The 23,256-nt window shown below is 50.6% G+C and overlaps 1 protein-coding gene across 1 annotated transcript in view; it reads right to left on the bottom strand.

Annotated features, from left to right (window-relative positions):
• ATG16L2 (autophagy related 16 like 2) overlaps positions 1-23,256 on the bottom strand; it is a 122,706-nt gene that overhangs the window by 3,601 nt on the left and 95,849 nt on the right. Inside the window, exon 17 of the mRNA XM_040339781.1 lies at positions 4,728-4,829. Within this exon, the coding sequence (XP_040195715.1) occupies positions 4,728-4,829 (102 nt within the window). The remainder of the gene's footprint in view (positions 1-4,727; positions 4,830-23,256) is intronic.

Below are 23,256 nucleotides of genomic sequence, written 5' to 3'. Positions count from 1 at the left end.
CCATTGTCATTTTTACAGCGATGATTGCAATACAAATGCACAGATTACTGTGAAAATGACACTGCCAGTGAAGGGGTCAAGTGTGACCTAAGGGAGTGATTCTTACTGTGTGGGGGCGTGGCTTGGCGTGACGTCACTGATCGTCGTTCCCGATGACAGGGAACAGACGATCAGTGACACTCTCACTAGGAAGAACGGGGAAAGGTTTGTTTACACTCACCTCTCCCCGTTCTTCAGCTCTGTGACCCTATCGCGGGGCACCGGCGGTGATCGGGTCCGCGGGCGCAGTCAAGGAGCTTCGGACCGGGTCGTGACCCATGGCTGGGCTCTTAAAGGGGACGTACCTGTACGTGATTATGCCCCGCCCTACCGCTCTGCTGATGTATATCGGCGTTAGGCGGTCCTTAAGTGGTTAAGGCAGAGCAAAAGGGGGCAGCTGTCCATGGTAGATCCCCTCACCAAAGGGGGGAGCTGGGACAGGGAGGCTAAGATGTAGACGGTACAGCAGAGAGTGACTAGGGAATGGTTAGATTGAGGCAGAGGTTGGCAATGGGCAAGGCAACAGAACATTGGTCAGGGAAATCTGGGTCAGCAATAGGCTTGACAAAAAAGAGTCAGGACAATCCAGGTTGGCAACAGGCAAGGCAGCAGAAGAGTGGTCAGGACAATTGGGGTCAACGATGGGCAAGGCAACAGATAAGTGGTCATAAAAATCTGGGTTGGCAATTGGTAAGCCAGCAGAAGAGTGGTCAGGACAATCTGGGTCAGCAACGTGCAGGACAGAAGAGTGGTCAGGACAATCTGGGTCAGCAACGTGCAGGACAGCAGAAGAGTGGTCAGGACAATCTGGGTCAGTAACGCGTAAGGTAGCCAAAGAGTGGTCAGGACAATCTGGGTCAGCAACGTTCAGGACAGAAGAGTGGTCAGGACAATCTGGGTCAGCAACGTGCAGAACAGCAGAACAGCAGAAGAGTGGTCAGGACAATCTGGGTTAGCAACAGCTAAAACAGCAGAAGAGTGGTCCGGACAGTCCGGGTCAGTAAAAGGCAAGGACAGCATAAAAGTGGTCAGGGTTCAAGCAGGAATCATGGGAAAGGTGGCAGGCAAGAGAGTAGTCCGGTCAATCTAGGTCAGCATGGAGAGAGATAAGCAGTAGTATAGTATAGTTATTTTGCACAAAACAAGGTAGCTGGCAAGAAGACAGCATTGGGCACCATTGCAAGTCCTGGCAAGGATTCTACAAGCACCATTGGAAGTCCTGGCAAGGATTTTGCAAGCACCATTGGAAGTCCTGACAAGGATTCTACAAGCACCATTGGAAGTCCTGACAAGGATTCTGCAAGCACCATTGGAAGACCTGGCAAGGATTCTGCAAGCACCATTGGAAGACCTGGCAAGGATTCTGCAAGCACCATTGGAAGACCTGGCAAGGATTCTGCAAGCACCATTGGAAGACCTGGCAAGGATTCTACAAGCACCATTGGAAGACCTGGCAAGGATTCTACAAGCACCATTGGAAGACCTGGCAAGGATTCTGCAAACACCATTGGAAGTCCTGGCAAGGATTCTGCAAGCACCATTGGAAGTCCTGGCAAGGATTCTGCAAGCACCATTGGAAGTCCTGGCAAGGATTCTGCAAGCACCATTGGAAGTCCTGGCAAGGATTCTGCAAGCACCATTGGAAGTCCTGGCAAGGATTCTGCAAGCACCATTGGAAGTCCTGGCAAGGATTCTGCAAGCACCATTGGAAGTCCTGACAAGGATTCTACAAGCACCATTGGAAGTCCTGGCAAGGATTCTACAAGCACCATTGGAAGTCCTGACAAGGATTCTACAAGCACCATTGGAAGTCCTGGCAAGGATTCTGCAAGCTCCATTGGAAGTCCTGGCAAGGATTCTGCAAGCACCATTGGAAGTCCTGGCAAGGATTCTGCAAGCACCATTGGAAGTCCTGGCAAGGATTCTGCAAGCACCATTGGAAGTCCTGGCAAGGATTCTGCAAGCAACATTGGAAGTCCTGGCAAGGATTCTGCAAGCACCATTGGAAGTCCTGGCAAGGATTCTGCAAGCACCATTGGAAGTCCTGGCAAGGATTCTGCAAGCACCATTGGAAGTCCTGGCAAGGATTCTGCAAGCACCATTGGAAGTCCTGGCAAGGATTCTGCAAGCACCATTGGAAGTCCTGGCAAGGATTCTGCAAGCACCATTGGAAGTCCTGGCAAGGATTCTGCAAGCACCATTGGAAGTCCTGGCAAGGATTCTGCAAGCACCATTGGAAGTCCTGACAAGGATTCTACAAGCACCATTGGAAGTCCTGGCAAGGATTCTGCAAGCACCATTGGAAGACCTGGCAAGGATTCTGCAAGCACCATTGGAAGACCTGGCAAGGATTCTGCAAGCACCATTGGAAGACCTGGCAAGGATTCTGCAAGCACCATTGGAAGACCTGGCAAGGATTCTGCAAGCACCATTGGAAGACCTGGCAAGGATTCTGCAAGCACCATTGGAAGTCCTGGCAAGGATTCTGCAAGCACCATTGGAAGTCCTGGCAAGGATTCTGCAAGCACCATTGGAAGACCTGGCAAGGATTCTACAAGCACCATTGGAAGACCTGGCAAGGATTCTGCAAGCACCATTGGAAGACCTGGCAAGGATTCTGCAAGCACCATTGGAAGACCTGGCAAGGATTCTGCAAGCACCATTGGAAGTCCTGGCAAGGATTCTGCAAGCACCATTGGAAGTCCTGGCAAGGATTCTGCAAGCACCATTGGAAGTCCTGGCAAGGATTCTGCAAGCACCATTGGAAGTCCTGGCAAGGATTCTGCAAGCACCATTGGAAGTCCTGGCAAGGATTCTGCAAGCACCATTGGAAGTCCTGGCAAGGATTCTGCAAGCACCATTGGAAGTCCTGGCAAGGATTTTGCAAGCACCATTGGAAGTCCTGGCAAGGATTCTGCAAGCACCATTGGAAGTCCTGGCAAGGATTCTGCAAGCACCATTGGAAGTCCTGGCAAGGATTCTGCAAGCACCATTGGAAGTCCTGGCAAGGATTCTGCAAGCACCATTGGAAGTCCTGGCAAGGATTCTGCAAGCACCATTGGAAGACCTGGCAAGGATTCTGCAAGCACCATTAGAAGTCCTGGCAAGGATTCTGCAAGCACCATTGGAAGTCCTGGCAAGGATTCTGCAAGTGCCGTTAGAAGTACCAATAGTGTTTCTGGAAGTCTTGGTGGACCTGGAGATACTACAACACCCATTGTATTCATCCCACCAACTCTTTGAACTATTAGAGAACATCGTCTCATTGCTGGCTCTGAACTCCCCCCTCCCCCATAGCGCTCCCTCCTGTAAACTGGCCCAACTACATCCTCACTTTAGCAAATTAGATTACAAACCAGGCACTCCAACTGAAAGCCTGAGTTTAGCTTTCAGACAGTTTGAGAAATTGTTTTAGGACAGTGTATATGTAAAAAAATAAACGGTGAATACATTTATTTTATTTTTTTACTTGGGTCAGCCTATCCAATACAGGAATTCAGTGCTGGGCAGACGTTACCTGAATTCTTCCTCTATTTCCCTCTCCCAACAGATCTCTGCACTACAATTCCTCTGGAAGGGTCACAAAGCCAAACCTTCCCACCAAAACTGAAATGTATGGCCTGCTTAACTATTTTGAAATTTCTTGAATATCTTTTTTTATTTCTTTTTTATGGATAATGTCTAATTGGGACATTTCCAAGAAATAATGCCATTTCTAATTGCACAGGGCTGGTCATGTGACACCTCACACACCAATGAGGAAAAAGAGGACAAAGAAGCACAAACAGCTTATACAGCGTGAACATCCGCAAGCTGGAGCATCATAAAGAACAAATGCAGCTGTAGCGCCCTCTGCTGGTGATAATGGGTACTACATCGGTTAAAGATTTTGCTGGCAAAATGTGGATAGAGGGGTCTGAACAGAATTCGTCTGAAAAATCGCACTGATAAATCTCCCCCAGGCTGGATGATGTCCTCAATGTTAGAGATCTAAAACTTTAACCCAAAGACATTTTTCTTTGCACATATATTATATAAACCTGGTTTAACAGATAAAGTATACCGGTTTGTTATCACCTGAAAAGCTGAAAGGAGAACTCAACCATGTGACATCACTAAAGCTTCACTACAAAAGAGAGAGAGACTGACAAGATTAAAAAACCCATTTCCCTCCAATCGCTGTTGTCCCGAGTCCTGTTTGATAAGAAAATCATGGAACAGCTATAACAGAATCCACGTGAGTTTTTATAAATAATTTGCCGCTAGATGGAGCTCATAATCATTGGAGAGATTCCGGTTACAAATAATATGAAGATCACTTGAGTTTACGGTATGAATTAGGCAAACATCGTATAAGAAGAAGCAATCTAGCACTTGGAGAGAGACAGACTGACAAGAACGAAGACCTGTTTCCCTGCAATTCCTTAAAGTTCAGAGTCCTGTTTGCCAAGAAAATCATGGAACAGCCATCACAAAATCCAAGCGAGTTGTTATCAAGAATTTGCCGCTAGATGAAGCTGATCATCGATGAAGATAATCCAATTACAAATAACATGGCGATCACTTGAGTTTAAAGCATGAATTAAGACAAATAACGCAAACGTAAAAGCAATATAGTACTGATCACCAACGGTCCCAAATTGGGCAGATGGGTGATCAGGTCTCTGCTAGTCCCTCTTTTTTCTTACCTGTGTTCCCCATTCAGGCTTCTCTCCAGCAGACCTGTCTGGGTGTTCCAGATGAAGATGGTCCCGTCCGAGGATCCGGCCATGGCGTAACTGGAGTCCGGGCTGCACATGAAAAGAGACTGATGAAACCAGGACAAAGGAAACCTGTCCTTACCAATGGACAACTGCCGATCAGCTCCACACACAATCACAGAAACGGCTTTATCAGCAAAAAGAAAGAAAACGTGCAAATGTGACCCCCCCCCCCCCTACTGTTCAGGTACTTATACCGCAAGCCTGATTAAAACTTTCAGCTGGTCTAATCTAAAGACAACATTGAAAGGAATATATAAACATCTGTTTATAATGAATACAAAAAAATTATAAAAAACAAACACAGTAAAATAGGTTGATGCACAGTGATGTGCCGGCTTGTTTTCATGAATCTAGGCGGGAAAGACTCAGCACAACAGTTATCCTTTATTACAGTATATACTAGATGAAATACAACCATGAAGATGCCAACGCGTTTCGGCCGTTCATGACCATAATTAAGGCCCGAATGTCCAAAACACGTTGGCATCTTTATGGCTGTATTCCACCTGGTATAATAAAGGATAACCCTTTTGCTACATCCTTCAACCTAGATCCACGAAAGAAAAGCCGGCACATCGCTGTGAATCAGCAAAACGATTATCCTTTGTTATTATAGGTAACATACAGCCATAAATATTCCAACACGTTTCAGCCATTTACGTCCTAATCCTGAATAAGGCCTGAATGGCCGAAACATGTTAGCATCTTTATGGCTGTATTTCACTTAGTATAATAAAGGATAACCCCTTTTGCTACATCCTTCATCCTAGATCCAAGAAAGAAAAGCCGGGACATTGCTGTGAATCAGCAAAACGATTAACATACAGCCATAAACATTCCAACACGTTTTGGCCATTTACGTCCTAATCCTGAATAAGGACTGAATGGCCGAAACATGTTAGCATTTTTATGGCTGTATTTCACCTAGTATAAAAAAGGATAACCCCTTTTGCTACATCCTTCAACCTAGATCCACAAAAGAAAAGCCGGCACATCGATGGGAATCAGCAAAACGATTATCCTTTATTATACTAGATGAAATACAGCCATAAATATTCCAACACGTTTTGGCCATTCACGTCCTAATCCTGAATAAGGACTAAATGGCCGAAACACGTTGGCATCTTTATGGCTGTATTTCACCTAGTATAATAAAGGATAACCCTTTTGCTACATCCTTCAACCTAGATCCACAAAAAAAAGCCGGCACATCACTGTGAATCAGCAAAACTATTATCCTTTATTATTAATATTGGTAACATACAGCCATAAACATTCCGACACGTTTTGGCCATTCACGTCCTAATCCTGAATAAGGACTGAATGGCCGAAACATGTTAGCATCTTTATGGCTGTATTTAACCTGGTATAATAAAGGATAACCCCTTTTGCTACATCCTTCAACCTAGACCCAAGAAAGAAAAGCCGGCACATTGCTGTGAATCAGCAAAACGATTATCCTTTATTATTATAGGTAACATACAGCCATAAACATTCCAACACGTTTTGGCCATTCATCGCCTAATCCTGAATAAAACCTGAATGGCCCAAACACGTTGGCATCTTTATGGCTGTATTTCACCTAGTATAATAAAAGGATAACCCCTTTTGCTACATCCTTCAACCTAGATCCAAAAAAGAAAAGTCGGGACATTGCTGTGAATCAGCAAAACGATTATCCTGTATTATTATTTAGGTATTTATATAGCGCTGTCAATTTACATAAACATTGTACATTCACATTGGTCCCTACCCTCAAGGAACTTACAATCTAAGGTCCCTAACTCACATTCATATACTAGGGTCAATTTTAGAAAGAAGCCAATTAATCCTATCAGCATGTCTTTGGAGTGTGGGAGGAAACCCGAGTACCCGGAGGAAACCCACGCAGGCACAGGGAGAACATGCAAACTCCAGGCAGGTAGTGTCGTGGTCAGGGTTCCGAACCAGCGACCCCTTTTACTGCTAGGAGAGAGTGCTACTCCACTACACCACTGTGCTAGGTAACGTACAGCCATAAAAATTCCAACACGTTTTGGCCATTTACGTCCTAAACCTGAATAAGGACTGAATGGCCGAAACACGTTGGCATCTTTACAGATGTATTTCACCTAGTATAATAAAGGATAACCCTTTTGCTACATCCTTCAACCTAGATCCACAAAGAAGAGCCGGCACATCGCTGTGAATCAGCAAAACGATTATCCTTTATTATTATTATTATTAGTAACATACAGCCATAAATATTCCAACACGTTTTGGCCATTCACGTCCTAATCCTGAATAAGGTGCGTTTCGCAAAGTGTGTTACGTCATCAGGAAGCCGATGACGTAACACACTTTGCGAAGCGCGTAGAGGCTGCTGACACCCATGGGACACCATACCGATCGAAAGAAGGGCCCTGGGAGAACAGAATAGAGGAACGCATATTCCCTCATATGTTTGCATACACGGCTGGAGAATGTCCAAAATACGTTGGCATCTTTATGGCTGTATTTCACCTAGTATAATAAAGGATAACCCTTTTGCTACATCCTTCAACCTAGATCCACAAAGAAAAGCAGACACATCGCTGTGAATCAGCAAAACGATTATCCTTTTTTATTATTATAGGTTACATACAGCCATAAATATTCCAACACGTTTTGGCCATTCACGTCCTAATCCTGAATAAAACCTGAATGGCCGAAACATGTTAGCGTCTTTATGGCTGTGATTCACCTAGTATAATAAAGGATAACCCTTTTGCTACATCCTTCAACCTAAATCCACAAAGAAAAGCCGGCACATCGCTGTGAATCAGCAAAACGATTATCCTGTATTATTATTTAGGTATTTATATAGCGCCGTCATATTACGCAGCGCTTTTACATATATATTGTACATTCACATCAGTCCCTACCCTCAAGGAGCTTACAATCTAAGGTCCCTAACTCACATTCATATACTAGGGTCAATTTTAGACAGAAGCCAATTAATCCTATCAGCATGTCTTTGGAGTGTGGGAGGAAACCCGAGTACCCGGAGGAAACCCACGCAGGCACAGGGAGAACATGCAAACTCCAGGCAGGTAGTGTCATGGTCGGGGTTCGAACCAGCGACCCCTTTTACTGCTAGACGAGAGTGCTACTCCACTACACCACTGTGCTAGGTAACGTACAGCCATAAACATTCCAACATGTTTTGGCCATTTACGTCCTAATCCTGAATAAGGCCTGAATGGCCCGAAACACGTTGGCATCTTTATGGCTGTATTTCACCTAGTACAATAAAGGATAACCCTTTTGCTACATCCTTCAACCTAAATCCACAAAGAAAAGCCGGCACATCGCTGTGAATCAGCAAAACGATTATCCTTTATTATTATTATTATTATAGGTAACATACAGCCATAAATATTCCAACACGTTTTGGCCATTCACGTCCTAATCCTAAATAAGGTGCGTTTCACAAAGTGTGTTACGTCATCAGGAAGCTGACGACGTAACACACTTTGCGAAACGCGTAATAGGAATAAAAGTGATCAAAAAAATTAAAATGTAAAAATAAAAAAAATGAAGTAAAAAAAAAAAATGTATATATATATATATATATATATATATATATAAACGGCCCCTGCCCCCGGTAGGTCGCGCTCAGAAGCGAACACTCATGCAAGTCCCGCCCACATATGTAAACGCCGTTCAAACCACACATGTGAGGTATCGCCGCGTGCGTTAGAGCGATAATTCTAGCACTAGAAATCCTCTAACTCAAAACTGGTAACCTGTAAAAAAAAATTCAAGCGTCGCCTATGGAGATTTTTAAGTACGGTCGCCATTCCATGAGTGCGCGAAATTTTAAAGCGTGACATGTTAGGTATCTATTTACTCGGCGTAACGTCATCTTTCACATTATACAAAAAAAAAATTGGGCTAACTTTACAGTTTTGTTACTTTTTTAATTCGTGAAACCGTTTTTTGTTTCCAAAAAGGCGTTTGAAAAATTATTACGCAAATACCGTGGGAGATAAAAAGTTGCAATGACCGCCATTTTATTCCTCTAGGGTATCTGCTAAAAAAACATTTATAACGTTTGGGGGGTTCTGAGTAATTTTCTTGCAAAAAAATGATGATTTTTTACACGAAGAAGGAGAGAAGTGCCGGAATAGGCGCGGTACGGAAGGAGTTAATCGCCATTATCTGCTCACAGCTGCGGCACCGTCGGATCGGATTTATCAGCTCAAAGGTTAAATACATGTTCCTGTAATCCGGCGCTGTGTGATAAGCAGACTGTCACTTTTCTATATTACTGATAACACTCCGATTAAAGGAGCACTCCGTCTTCACCGGTCCCACCCCTCCCTTGTACGCCTCCCCAAGGGAGCAGAGACATTTTTTAGGCTCATTCACACTAGAGGGTGGTGTTAAAACCTCATGGTTGAGGCAGAAGTGATCCGAGTGGCTAATTAGCCACTCAATCACTTCCGCGAGTGGCGGAATGGGGGTGCCACCCCTCTCCCGCCGCTGCCTCTCCTGGGTTCTCCGGTACCATCACAGATGCCGGGAGCGACGCGGCTGGCGGCGATGGCTGCCCCCAGTACAGAGAAAGAGGAACTGAAGTCGTTCCCCTCTCTCTGTAACCCCCCTTTTTTGCTGTTGCCTGGCCACCAGCGGCCGATGGGACAAAGAGGACCTGCCACGGCCCATGCTGTGACACGGATGTTGTTCATCCTTTGTGACAGCAATAAAGTTAGTCCAAAAAGTGTGTACCCACCAAGTAATTTGTATAGAATTTAACACCGATCACAAGAAAATCAATAACATAGATCCCCTGCAGCCAACAATTGACCCCCCCCCAGTAACAATAGAGCCACCCTGAGAATAGAGCCACCCCGGCAACAACAGAGCCACCCCAATAGAGCCACCCGGCAACAACAGAGCCACCCCGGCAACAACAGAGCCACCCCGGCAACAACAGAGCCACCCCGGCAACAACAGAGCCACCCCGGCAACAACAGAGCCACCCCGCGAACAATAGAGCCACCCGGCAACAACAGAGCCACCCGGCAACAACAGAGCCACCCCGGCAACAACAGAGCCACCCCGGCAACAACAGAGCCACCCCGCGAACAATAGAGCCACCCCGGCAACGACAGAGCCACCCCGGCAACGACAGAGCCACCCCGCGAACAATAGAGCCACCCCGGCAACGACAGAGCCACCCCGGCAACAACAGAGCCACCCCGGCAACAACAGAGCCACCCCAATAGAGCCACCCCAATAGAGCCACCCCGCGAACAATAGAGCCACCCGGCAACAACAGAGCCACCCCGGCAACAACAGAGCCACCCCGGCAACAACAGAGCCACCCCGGCAACAACAGAGCCACCCCGGCAACAACAGAGCCACCCCGCGAACAATAGAGCCACCCCGGCAACAACAGAGCCACCCCGGCAACAACAGAGCCACCCCGCGAACAATAGAGCCACCCGGCAACAACAGAGCCACCCCGGCAACAACAGAGCCACCCCGGCAACAACAGAGCCACCCCGGCAACAACAGAGCCACCCCGGCAACGACAGAGCCACCCCAATAGAGCCACCCCGGGAACGACAGAGCCACCCCGGCAACGACAGAGCCACTCCGGCAACGACAGAGCCACCCCGGCAACGACAGAGCCACCCCGGCAACGACAGAGCCACCCCGGCAACGACAGAGCCACCCCGGCAACGACAGAGCCACCCCGGCAACGACAGAGCCACCCCGGCAACAACAGAGCCACCCCGGCAACAACAGAGCCACCCCGTGAACAATAGAGCCACCCGGCAACAACAGAGCCACCCGGCAACAACAGAGCCACCCCGGCAACAACAGAGCCACCCCGGCAACAACAGAGCCACCCCGGCAACAACAGAGCCACCCCGGCAACAACAGAGCCACCCCGCGAACAATAGAGCCACCCGGCAACAACAGAGCCACCCCGGCAACAACAGAGCCACCCCGGCAACAACAGAGCCACCCCGGCAACAACAGAGCCACCCCAATAGAGCCACCCCAATAGAGCCACCCCGCGAACAATAGAGCCACCTGGCAACAACAGAGCCACCCCGGCAACAACAGAGCCACCCCGGCAACAACAGAGCCACCCCGGCAACAACAGAGCCACCCCGGCAACAACAGAGCCACCCCGCGAACAATAGAGCCACCCGGCAACAACAGAGCCACCCCGGCAACAACAGAGCCACCCCGGCAACAACAGAGCCACCCCGGCAACAACAGAGCCACCCCGGCAACAACAGAGCCACCCCAATAGAGCCACCCCAATAGAGCCACCCCGCGAACAATAGAGCCACCCGGCAACAACAGAGCCACCCCGGCAACAACAGAGCCACCCCGGCAACAACAGAGCCACCCCGCGAACAATAGAGCCACCCGGCAACAACAGAGCCACCCCGGCAACAACAGAGCCACCCCGGCAACAACAGAGCCACCCCGGCAACAACAGAGCCACCCCAATAGAGCCACCCCAATAGAGCCAACCCGCGAACAATAGAGCCACCCGGCAACAACAGAGCCACCCGGCAACAACAGAGCCACCCCGGCAACAACAGAGCCACCCCGGCAACAACAGAGCCACCCCGGCAACAACAGAGCCACCCCGGCAACAACAGAGCCACCCCAATAGAGCCACCCCAATAGAGCCACCCCGCGAACAATAGAGCCACCCGGCAACAACAGAGCCACCCCGGCAACAACAGAGCCACCCCGGCAACAACAGAGCCACCCCGGCAACAACAGAGCCACCCCGGCAACAACAGAGCCACCCCGCGAACAACAGAGCCACCCCGCGAACAATAGAGCCACCCGGCAACAACAGAGCCACCCCGGCAACAACAGAGCCACCCCGGCAACGACAGAGCCACCCCGGCAACGACAGAGCCACCCGGCAACGACAGAGCCACCCCGGCAACGACAGAGCCACCCCGGGAACAACAGAGCCACCCCGGCAACAACAGAGCCACTCCGGCAACGACAGAGCCACCCCGGCAACGACAGAGCCACCCCGGCAACGACAGAGCCACCCCGGCAACGACAGAGCCACCCCGGCAACGACAGAGCCACCCCAATAAAGCCACCCCGGGAACAACAGAGCCACCCCGGCAACAACAGAGCCACCCCGGCAACGACAGAGCCACCCCGGCAACAACAGAGCCACCCCGGCAACAACAGAGCCACCCCGGCAACAACAGAGCCACCCCGGCAACAACAGAGCCACCCCGGCAACAACAGAGCCACCCCAATAGAGCCACCCCAATAGAGCCACCCCGCGAACAATAGAGCCACCCGGCAACAACAGAGCCACCCCGGCAACAACAGAGCCACCCCGGCAACAACAGAGCCACCCCGGCAACAACAGAGCCACCCCGGCAACAACAGAGCCACCCCGCGAACAACAGAGCCACCCGGCAACAACAGAGCCACCCCGGCAACAACAGAGCCACCCCGGCAACAACAGAGCCACCCCGGCAACAACAGAGCCACCCCGGCAACAACAGAGCCACCCCGGCAACAACAGAGCCACCCCGGCAACAACAGAGCCACCCCGGCAACAACAGAGCCACCCCGGCAACGACAGAGCCACCCCGGCAACGACAGAGCCACCCCAATAGAGCCACCCCGGGAACAACAGAGCCACCCCGGCAACAACAGAGCCACTCCGGCAACGACAGAGCCACCCCGGCAACAACAGAGCCACCCCGGCAACAACAGAGCCACCCCGGCAACAACAGAGCCACCCCGGCAACAACAGAGCCACCCCGGCAACAACAGAGCCACCCCGTGAACAATAGAGCCACCCGGCAACAACAGAGCCACCCGGCAACAACAGAGCCACCCGGCAACAACAGAGCCACCCCGGCAACAACAGAGCCACCCCGGCAACAACAGAGCCACCCCGCGAACAATAGAGCCACCCGGCAACAACAGAGCCACCCCGGCAACAACAGAGCCACCCCGGCAACAACAGAGCCACCCCGGCAACAACAGAGCCACCCCGGCAACAACAGAGCCACCCCGGCAACAACAGAGCCACCCCGGCAACAACAGAGCCACCCCAATAGAGCCACCCCAATAGAGCCACCCCGCGAACAATAGAGCCACCCCGGCAACGACAGAGCCACCCCAATAGAGCCACCCCGGGAACGACAGAGCCACCCCGGCAACGACAGAGCCACTCCGGCAACGACAGAGCCACCCCGGCAACGACAGAGCCACCCCGGCAACGACAGAGCCACCCCGGCAACAACAGAGCCACCCCGGCAACAACAGAGCCACCCCGGCAACAACAGAGCCACCCCGGCAACAACAGAGCCACCCCGGCAACAACAGAGCCACTCCGGCAACGACAGAGCCACCCCGGCAACAACAGAGCCACCCCGGCAACAACAGAGCCACCCCGGCAACAACAGAGCCACCCCGGCAACAACAGAGCCACCCCGTGAACAATAGAGCCACCCGGCAACAACAGAGCCACCCGGCAACAACAGAGCCACCCGGCAACAACAGAGCCACCCCGGCAACAACAGAGCCACCCCGGCAACAACAGAGCCACCCCGCGAACAATAGAGCCACCCGGCAACAACAGAGCCACCCCGGCAACAACAGAGCCACCCCGGCAACAACAGAGCCACCCCGGCAACAACAGAGTCACCCCGGCAACAACAGAGCCACCCCGGCAACAACAGAGCCACCCCAATAGAGCCACCCCAATAGAGCCACCCCGCGAACAATAGAGCCACCCCGGCAACGACAGAGCCACCCCAATAGAGCCACCCCGGGAACGACAGAGCCACCCCGGCAACGACAGAGCCACTCCGGCAACGACAGAGCCACCCCGGCAACGACAGAGCCACCCCGGCAACGACAGAGCCACCCCGGCAACAACAGAGCCACCCCGGCAACAACAGAGCCACCCCGGCAACAACAGAGCCACCCCGTGAACAACAGAGCCACCCGGCAACAACAGAGCCACCCGGCAACAACAGAGCCACCCCGGCAACAACAGAGCCACCCCGGCAACAACAGAGCCACCCCGGCAACAACAGAGCCACCCCGGCAACAACAGAGCCACCCCGCGAACAATAGAGCCACCCGGCAACAACAGAGCCACCCCGGCAACAACAGAGCCACCCCGGCAACAACAGAGCCACCCCGGCAACAACAGAGCCACCCCGGCAACAACAGAGCCACCCCAATAGAGCCACCCCAATAGAGCCACCCCGCGAACAATAGAGCCACCCGGCAACAACAGAGCCACCCCGGCAACAACAGAGCCACCCCGGCAACAACAGAGCCACCCCGGCAACAACAGAGCCACCCCGGCAACAACAGAGCCACCCCGGCAACAACAGAGCCACCCCGCGAACAATAGAGCCACCCCGGCAACGACAGAGCCACCCGGCAACGACAGAGCCACCCCGGCAACGACAGAGCCACCCCGGGAACAACAGAGCCACCCCGGCAACAACAGAGCCACTCCGGCAACGACAGAGCCACCCCGGCAACGACAGAGCCACCCCGGCAACGACAGAGCCACCCCGGCAACGACAGAGCCACCCCAATAAAGCCACCCCGGGAACAACAGCCACCCCGGCAACAACAGAGCCACTCCGGCAACGACAGAGCCACCCCGGCAACAACAGAGCCACCCCGGCAACAACAGAGCCACCCCGGCAACAACAGAGCCACCCCAATAGAGCCACCCCAATAGAGCCACCCCGCGAACAATAGAGCCACCCGGCAACAACAGAGCCACCCCGGCAACAACAGAGCCACCCCGGCAACAACAGAGCCACCCCGGCAACAACAGAGCCACCCCGGCAACAACAGAGCCACCCCGCGAACAACAGAGCCACCCGGCAACAACAGAGCCACCCCGGCAACAACAGAGCCACCCCGGCAACAACAGAGCCACCCCGGCAACAACAGAGCCACCCCGGCAACGACAGAGCCACCCCGGCAACGACAGAGCCACCCCAATAGAGCCACCCCGGGAACAACAGAGCCACCCCGGCAACAACAGAGCCACTCCGGCAACGACAGAGCCACCCCGGCAACGACAGAGCCACCCCGGCAACGACAGAGCCACCCCGGCAACGACAGAGCCACCCCGGCAACGACAGAGCCACCCCGGCAACGACAGAGCCACCCCGGCAACGACAGAGCCACCCCAATAAAGCCACCCCGCAAACAATAGAGCCACCCCGGCAACAATAGAGCCACCCCGGCAACAATAGAGCCACCCCGGCAACAATAGAGCCACCCCGGCAACAATAGAGCCACCCCGGCAACAATAGAGCCACCCCGGCAACAATAGAGCCACCCCGGCAACAATAGAGCCACCCCGGCAACAAAAGAGCCACCACAACAGAGCCACCACAACAGAGCCACCCCGGCAACAACAGAGCCACCCCGGCAACAACAGAGCCACCCCGGCAACAACAGAGCCACCCCGGCAACAACAGAGCCACCCCGGCAACAACAGAGCCACCCCGGCAACAACAGAGCCACCCCGGCAACAACAGAGCCACCCCAATAGAGCCACCCCAATAGAGCCACCCCGCGAACAATAGAGCCACCCGGCAACAACAGAGCCACACCGGCAACAACAGAGCCACCTCTGCAACAATAGAGCCACCCCGGCAACAACAGAGCCACCCCGGCAACAACAGAGCCACCCCGGCAACAACAGAGCCACCCCGCCAACAACAGAGCCACCCGGCAACGACAGAGCCACCCCGGCAACGACAGAGCCACCCCGGCAACGACAGAGCCACCCCGCGAACAACAGAGCCACCCGGCAACAACAGAGCCACCCCGGCAACAACAGAGCCACCCCGGCAACGACAGAGCCACCCCGGCAACGACAGAGCCACCCCGGCAACGACAGAGCCACCCCGGCAACGACAGAGCCACCCCGGCAACGACAGAGCCACCCCGGCAACGACAGAGCCACCCCGGCAACGACAGAGCCACCCCAATAGAGCCACCCCGGGAACAACAGAGCCACCCCGGCAACAACAGAGCCACCCCGGCAACGACAGAGCCACCCCGGCAACGACAGAGCCACCCCGGCAACGACAGAGCCACCCCGGCAACGACAGAGCCACCCCAATAAAGCCACCCCGCAAACAATACAGCCACCCCAATAGAGCCACCCCGGCAACAATAGAGCCACCCCGGCAACAATAGAGCCACCCCGGCAACAATAGAGCCACCCCGGCAACAATAGAGCCACCCCGGCAACAATAGAGCCACCCCGGCAACAATAGAGCCACCCCGGCAACAAAAGAGCCACCCCAATAGAGCCACCACAACAGAGCCACCCCGGCAACAACAGAGCCACCCCGGCAACAACAGAGCCACCCCGGCAACAACAGAGCCACCCCGGCAACAATAGAGCCACCCCAATAGAGCCACCCCGGCAACAATAGAGCCACCCCGGCAACAATAGAGCCACCCCGGCAACAGTAGAGCCACCCCGGCAACAGTAGAGCCACCCCGGCAACAGTAGAGCCACCCCGGCAACAGTAGAGCCACCCATGTCCTTAGTCTGCTTGTCTTCAGCAAACTGTTTGCGGCTCTTTCTTGTGCCTCATCTTTAGAAGAGGCTTCTTTCTGGAGACCAATTTGATGCAGCGTGCGGCGTATGGTCTGAGGACTGACAGGCTGACCCCTCCCCCCCCTTCACCCTCTGCAGCAATGCTGGCAGCACTCATACGTGCCAAAGACAACCTCTGGATATGACGCTGATCACGTGACCTCAACCTCTTTGGTGGACCATGGCGAGGCGGGGGAGGGGAACCCGTCCTGTTATACTGCTGGATGGACTTGGCCCCCCGTGCTGCAGCTCAGTTTCGGGGTCTTGGCGATCTTCTTATCGGCCATCTTTATGTAGAGACACAATTCTTTATATCAGATCCTCAGAGAGTTCTTTGCCATGAGGTGTCATGTTGTCCTTCCAGTGACCAGTATGAGAGAGTGAGAGCGATAACACCAAATTTATCACACCTGCTCCCCATTCACACCTGAGACCTTGTAACACTAACGAGTCACATGACACCGGGGAGGGAAAATGGCTAATTGGGTCCAATTTGGACATTTTCACTTAGGGGTGTCCTCACTTTTGTTGCAAGCGGTTTAGACATTAATGGCTGTGTGTTGAGTTGTTTTGAGGGGACGTTATACAAGCTGTACACTCACTACACAACATTGTAGATACAAAGGCCCAGATTCTGAAAGGGCTTACGACGGCGCAACGCAATGTGCGCCGTCGTAAGTCCTAATCTGGGCCGTCGTATCTATGCGCCTGATTCTTAGAATCAGTTACGCATAGATAACCATTAGATCCGACAGGCGTAAGGCTCTTACGCCGTCGGATCTTAAATGCAATTTTTTTGTTCGCCGCTAGGTGTCGCATCGTTGTTTTCCCGATCGAGTATGCAAATTAGTAAAATACGCGAATTCCCGAACGTACGCCCGACCGACGCTGTGAAGTTACGACGTTTACCTTCAGATTTGCGACGCGTAAAGTTGCCCCTGGGTCTATGAGGCGCAGTCAATGTTAAGTATGGCCGTCGTTCCCGCGTCAAAATTAAAAAAATGTACGTCGTTTGCGCAAGTCGTCCGCGAATGGCGCTGGACGCCATTTATGTTCACGTCGAAACCAATGACGTCGGGAGGAGTCGGAGGCATGGCGGGCTAGCGTTCGTGCTAGGAGAGTCCAGCGGTTCCCCGTGCACCTAGCCAGGAGAGCAGCCACAGCGGTCGATACCCCCACCATCCCCTGCCCGCGCTATAGGGGAGAGTACAAGCCGCGCATATTCCACTGCCGATGTCGCGACGTGGCCGAAGCGGAGGGAAGTTCAGCCGGGGATCCCCTGCTCAGCGAGGACACTCGTACATCACGCGGTACATGACAGCGAGGGGAGATACCCAATCGGAGCGTGAGGATCACGGGGTAAGCAGACGGAGCTCACTGACAGAGAGTTTCGTATCTGCAGCAGCAGCCGTCCTGTCAGTGCCAGAGCCAGCTGCCGTTGCTGTGGAAAGCCCCGTCACATCAGAGGTCCTACAGGGAGCAGCATCAAAGGAGAGGCCGGAGGGGGGAGCGCTGGTGTCGGATTCTACAGGAAGACAGGTGAGAGACATTGTGGCATCCCAGGCAGACATTCAGCCAGACTCAACACTAGTAGAATCACCTTATATCGACACGAAAGCGCAGTTACCCACGCTCCCGGCAATAGCACTGCCCCATCACTCAGTGAGAGCACTAGACCCATTAACAAGGGCAACACCGTACAATATGGAACAGGGTCTCAAGGATGTAACCCGAGCCAATCTATGTTCAGATGCTGGGGGAATCGGGGGCTCTGTACCCCTATTACAGCCTCGCCAACATACAGGGAAGGAGGAGATGGACCCCCCCCCAGATAATAGGCAAATTAGTAGGCTAATCCAGGCTCTCCCCACTAAGGAAGATATCGAACAAATGGTAGCCAATCTAACTGCTGCAATGAAGGGGGAGATTGATAAAGTGCGCACAAGTGTAACAGAGATGGGGCAAAAGGTCGAGAGATGTGAGGAGCAACAAGACTCGATGGAGGTTAGGCTGAGTAATCTGGAGGGAAGAGTGCAATCCCAACATTATCAACTAATTAGGCTACAGCTACAAGCTGAAGAAACGGACAATAGGAGCAGGAGGAATAACTTGCGCATAAAGGGAATACCAGACAAACTGGCAGGGCTGGAGCTGAGAGAAGTGGTAACCTCCATTCTGAATAAAATCTTGAAGAAACCCCCAGAAACATTACTGGAACTAGATCGTGTTCATAGAGTCCCTACAGGGAGGTACCAAGACCAGGCGACCCCCCGAGATGTGCTCTGTAGGGTCCACTTCTACAGGACAAAAGAGGAAATCCTCAGGGTAGCGTGGAAGGAAGGTACAGTCGGGATATTTGAAGAGGGGGAGATTCACATATTCTCGGACCTCTGTCCCCAAACCAAGAGTAGAAGAAGACTACTAAAACCTCTATTAGACTATATTAGAGCAAATGGCGCCACTTATCGTTGGGGATTCCCCTTAGCGCTAATAATCAAGAAAGAAGCAACAAGCTATTACCTGAGTGAACCATCCCAGCTCCCTAAACTTTTTCAATTTTTGGGGGTGGGCCCAATAGAGGTGCCTAACTGGCTGGCACTGCCCGGAGACTTTTGAAGAATGTGAGCTTGTGGACGCCAGGGGCATCAAGGGCTTTTTAACGCATATGGGCATTTTGGGGATGACAAGCGGCATTTATGAGGATCTCACAGAGGAAAAGATACATCTAGGAAAAAAAAAGGAAAAGAAACTTCTCTTTTTTTTTTTTTTTTTTCCCTCGTCCCCTCTCCCTAGAGTGGTATTTTTTATTTTTTGTGTTTTTGGGGCACAATTCTTCTCCCTGCGTCAAAAGGATGAAATTAATAAGGGGAGCGTTAAAGGAAGGAATTCGCCTGGACTCCTTTTTTTTTTTTTTTTTTAGGGTTCTATGCCTTGACTCTCGTTCATTAAAGGGACTTAAGGTTGGGCGAATGACGAACTAGATACTAGACCCTAACAACAAATAGTAACAAATCGGTGAATTAATTATGGACCATCTACCATGTACTAAGTATACTATGTATATAAGCGGTATAGGGATATGGAGGTTTTCCATATGCTAATTGTCAGTAATATGTCCCACGGTGGTTGCCCCTTTTTTTTTTTTTTTCTGGTACTTGGGGCTACTCCCTTTTGAGGGAGTCATGCTACTTCCTAGTCCTTTCTTTGTCCTTTATTGATCCCTATAATTGCCTGTTAGGAAATACAGAACCCCCACAGATATAAATAGTACTGGCCCTGTTTCTCTATCTCTTCGGGGAGGTCCCCAAGTCCAAGGGGTGGGAGTTGGGTAGGGGGGTAGGGGGGGGGCACAGGATAAAGACACAATTGGGATGATCACGTAGGAATTATCACGTTGTGAAGGGGTTTTTTTGACCCTTCTCTTTTTTTTTTTTTTTTTTGGGGGGGGAGGGGGGATTGGGAGCCACCAACACAAGTACGAACACAAGAAGATAACACGTGGGGGTTGCTTTTTTTTTTTTTTTAGGGGGGAGGGGGGACTCTAGAGGTTACATTGTAGAGGTGATGTAATAGTTTTGTCGCGTGGTTTAATATAGTATTAATTATTTTTTTCTTCCCCTTTTTGGGGGGGGGGGGTGTATGAAGACGGGGATGGGAGGTTTTTTTTTTTTTTTTTTTTTTTTTTTTTTTTTTGGGCGTTGACGGAGGGTGGGGGGGGGGTGGGAAATAGGTTAGGGGTGGGAGGAGGGTAATGAGAAGTAAGGGGGGTTGGGAGGGATGGAGGGGGCCACCCCCAATTGGAGGGGGACCTATGGGAAGTAGATAAGAGACGAGAGGGGGTGAAGGAAGAAGAAGGGAATGGGGAGAGATGAAAGGGAAGAGTGAATAAATGAATTGGGGGGAAGAGGGGTAGTATACGTAAGAGTTAAGCGTACAAGAGACACAGAATTAGCAACGCTTAAATGGGTGAAGTTTAATACAGCTCACTCCATAGATGTTAATTTATGAATTTGTATTTTTTGTGTTGTGTTTTTTCCCCTTTTTTTTTTTATTATTATCATCTCACTGCATGTGTTTAGTCCGGGTGAGCATATATGTATATAAGTCAATATTGAAAACACCTGCAGGAGGGGAAGGGAAGAGAGAGGAGGAGAAGAGAGGGGAAGGAAAAAGGGGAAGAAGGGAAAAGAAAGGAGAAAAATGGGGGAAGGAAGGGGGGCAAGGGGAAAGGAAGGGAAAAAAAGGGAATAAGAGATCACTCAGGGGAAATGCCCAGCATAAGGGGGGAAATATGCGTAAAGTGTATAATATGATTCACCAGCCCGGTGCTCCAAGGCCTTGGAGTGAGAGGTAACAAGGGCAGAGGAGGAGGTGGGGGCTAACTGACCTGTAAAATAAAGAAAAGGGGCACGGGAAATAAGAATCGCGGGAGACTCTCCGCTGTGCTTTCACACTTTCCCCAAAGCGTCTCTCCTCCGTATAGGAGGGAAGTCGGAGACGCATTGGGCGGGGGGGGTCGGTTGGATCACCCCCGTTTTTTTTTTTTTTTTTTTTTTGTACTCGGACAGTTGGACGGAGTCTTGAGTTCGAGTCATAGGGGGGGAGTAGGGATTTGTTTTTTTTTTTTTGTTTTTTTTTTGGGCCTCTCCCTGGGTCGCTCCCGCAGGTCACCTCCCTTGTCCAGCAAATTCACTATTTTGAGAGTGAAGGTTAGAGGAACCTAGAGAAGGGGATAGCGAAGTAATACAAAGGGAATAGGAGGGACCTCGGAAATGCATAGATTAAACATAACATCATACAATGTCAAAGGCCTAAACATCCCCGAGAAAAGAACTAAAGTGATGATAGAATTAGGGAGATTAAAAACTCAAATCGTGTTTTTGCAGGAAACCCATTTTAGACAGGATAAGATTCCAAAATGGAGGAATCAGAAATTCCCAGTGATGTATATGGGGGCATCCCAATCCTCAAAAGCAAATGGGGTAGCTATTCTTTTAGCAAAAAATTTAAGTTGGAAAGAATCGACAGTGGTCACGGATGAAGAAGGCAAGTTTATACTGATAAAAGGGACAATTGATGACCAGAAGGTGACACTTGTAAACATCTATCTCCCCAATGAAAACCCGGTGGCAGCTCTGAGTAAATTTGCAGAATTAATAAATGAAAACAAAGAGGGGGTCTTAATTCTAGGAGGAGATATGAACATGTTATTAGATCCAAGTATAGACTCCTCCAAGGGATCCTATGGCATATCTAAATCTAAACTGAGACAAGCAAGAAACATACTGTACGATATGCAACTAGTAGACAGTTGGAGGATTCAACACCCCCAAGATAGAGACTATAGCTTCTATTCCAATAAACACAAAACTTATACTCGAATTGATTATATTTTCCTAGACCGAGCGGTATTGACGAATTTAAGGGATACTTCAATCGGATCTATTACAATCTCAGACCATGCCCCAATTAACTGTACTATTGACTGGGGAGTATCAGGATTCAGGGAATGGAACTGGAGGGTTAATGAAACCTTAATTAAAGATCCAGAATATGAAGAGCTGATAGGGCAGGAAATAGACACATTTTTTGAAAGGAACAGTGCGGATGAGACTTCCCCACTCTGCAGGTGGGAGGCGCACAAGTGCTATCTGAGGGGAATATTAATATCTATGGGGGCCCACAGGAAGAGAAAACTAGGGGCTAAGGTGGACACTTTATTGAGAGAGATTAAAACAACAGAAAACGAACACAAGAGAGTGCAAAATTCAAGCAATGAGGAGAAATTGGTAGCGTTGCGAGAAAAATTAAATTTACTATTGATGGATAGGGCTAAGGCACAATTGAACAGATGCAGAAGAACTTACTACGAATTTGGCAACAAACCCAGCAAGATGCTTGCTAATGCACTTAGGGAATCGAGATCAAGGAAACACATAGAGAAAATAAAAATACAAGGTGATAAGTTAGTAAGCCCCTCACATTTAATAGCAAAGGCTTTCAAAGAATACTATAATGGTCTATATCAAATAGATAATCAACTCGATGTACAGAAAAGACAGACTAGAGAAGAGAGAATAAAAGATTATCTAATAAAGTCAGAAATGCCTAAAATATCAAAGGAAATAATAGAAAGTATGGAGTGTCCGATCACAGTGAAGGAATGTCAAGAGGTAATAAGCGAGATGAAACCAGGCAAATCACCAGGGCCAGATGGCTACACGTTAACATATTATAAAACTTTTCAAGACAAATTAATACCAAAATTTCTAGAGGCCTTTAATTCACTGAAAGAAGGCCATCAGATGAGAAGAGAAACATTAGGAGCCCATATTGCCGTTATCCCCAAGGAAGGGAAAGATCCCACAGTCTGCGCGAGTTATCGACCTATATCGTTGCTAAACATAGACTTAAAAATATTTTCAAAGATAATTGCAAACAAACTGGTTCCTAATATCCCTACACTTATACACCCAGACCAAGTAGGCTTTGTACCGGGAAGGGAAGGTAGGGAAAACACACAAAGGGTGTTAAATACCATTTATCTGGCCCAAACCCACCATAAACCACTAGCACTTATCTCTACTGACGCGGAAAAAGCCTTCGATAGGGTGGACTGGGGCTTTTTGAAAGCTACATTAGAACATATAGGACTGGGTGCGGGCATGCAGAAGTGGATTGCTAGCCTTTACTCATGTCCGTCGGCAAGGGTGAAGGTGAATGAGGTACTATCGGACCCATTTCCAATTGGGAATGGGACAAGGCAAGGATGCCCACTCTCCCCGATTATTTTCGTTTTGACATTGGAGCCGC

The sequence above is a fragment of the Rana temporaria genome, chromosome 2, assembly GCF_905171775.1.
Source record: "Rana temporaria chromosome 2, aRanTem1.1, whole genome shotgun sequence".
Classification (NCBI taxonomy): domain Eukaryota; kingdom Metazoa; phylum Chordata; class Amphibia; order Anura; family Ranidae; genus Rana; species Rana temporaria.
Note: the sequence above shows the minus strand (reverse complement) of the source record. Positions and strands in the feature narration are given on the sequence as shown.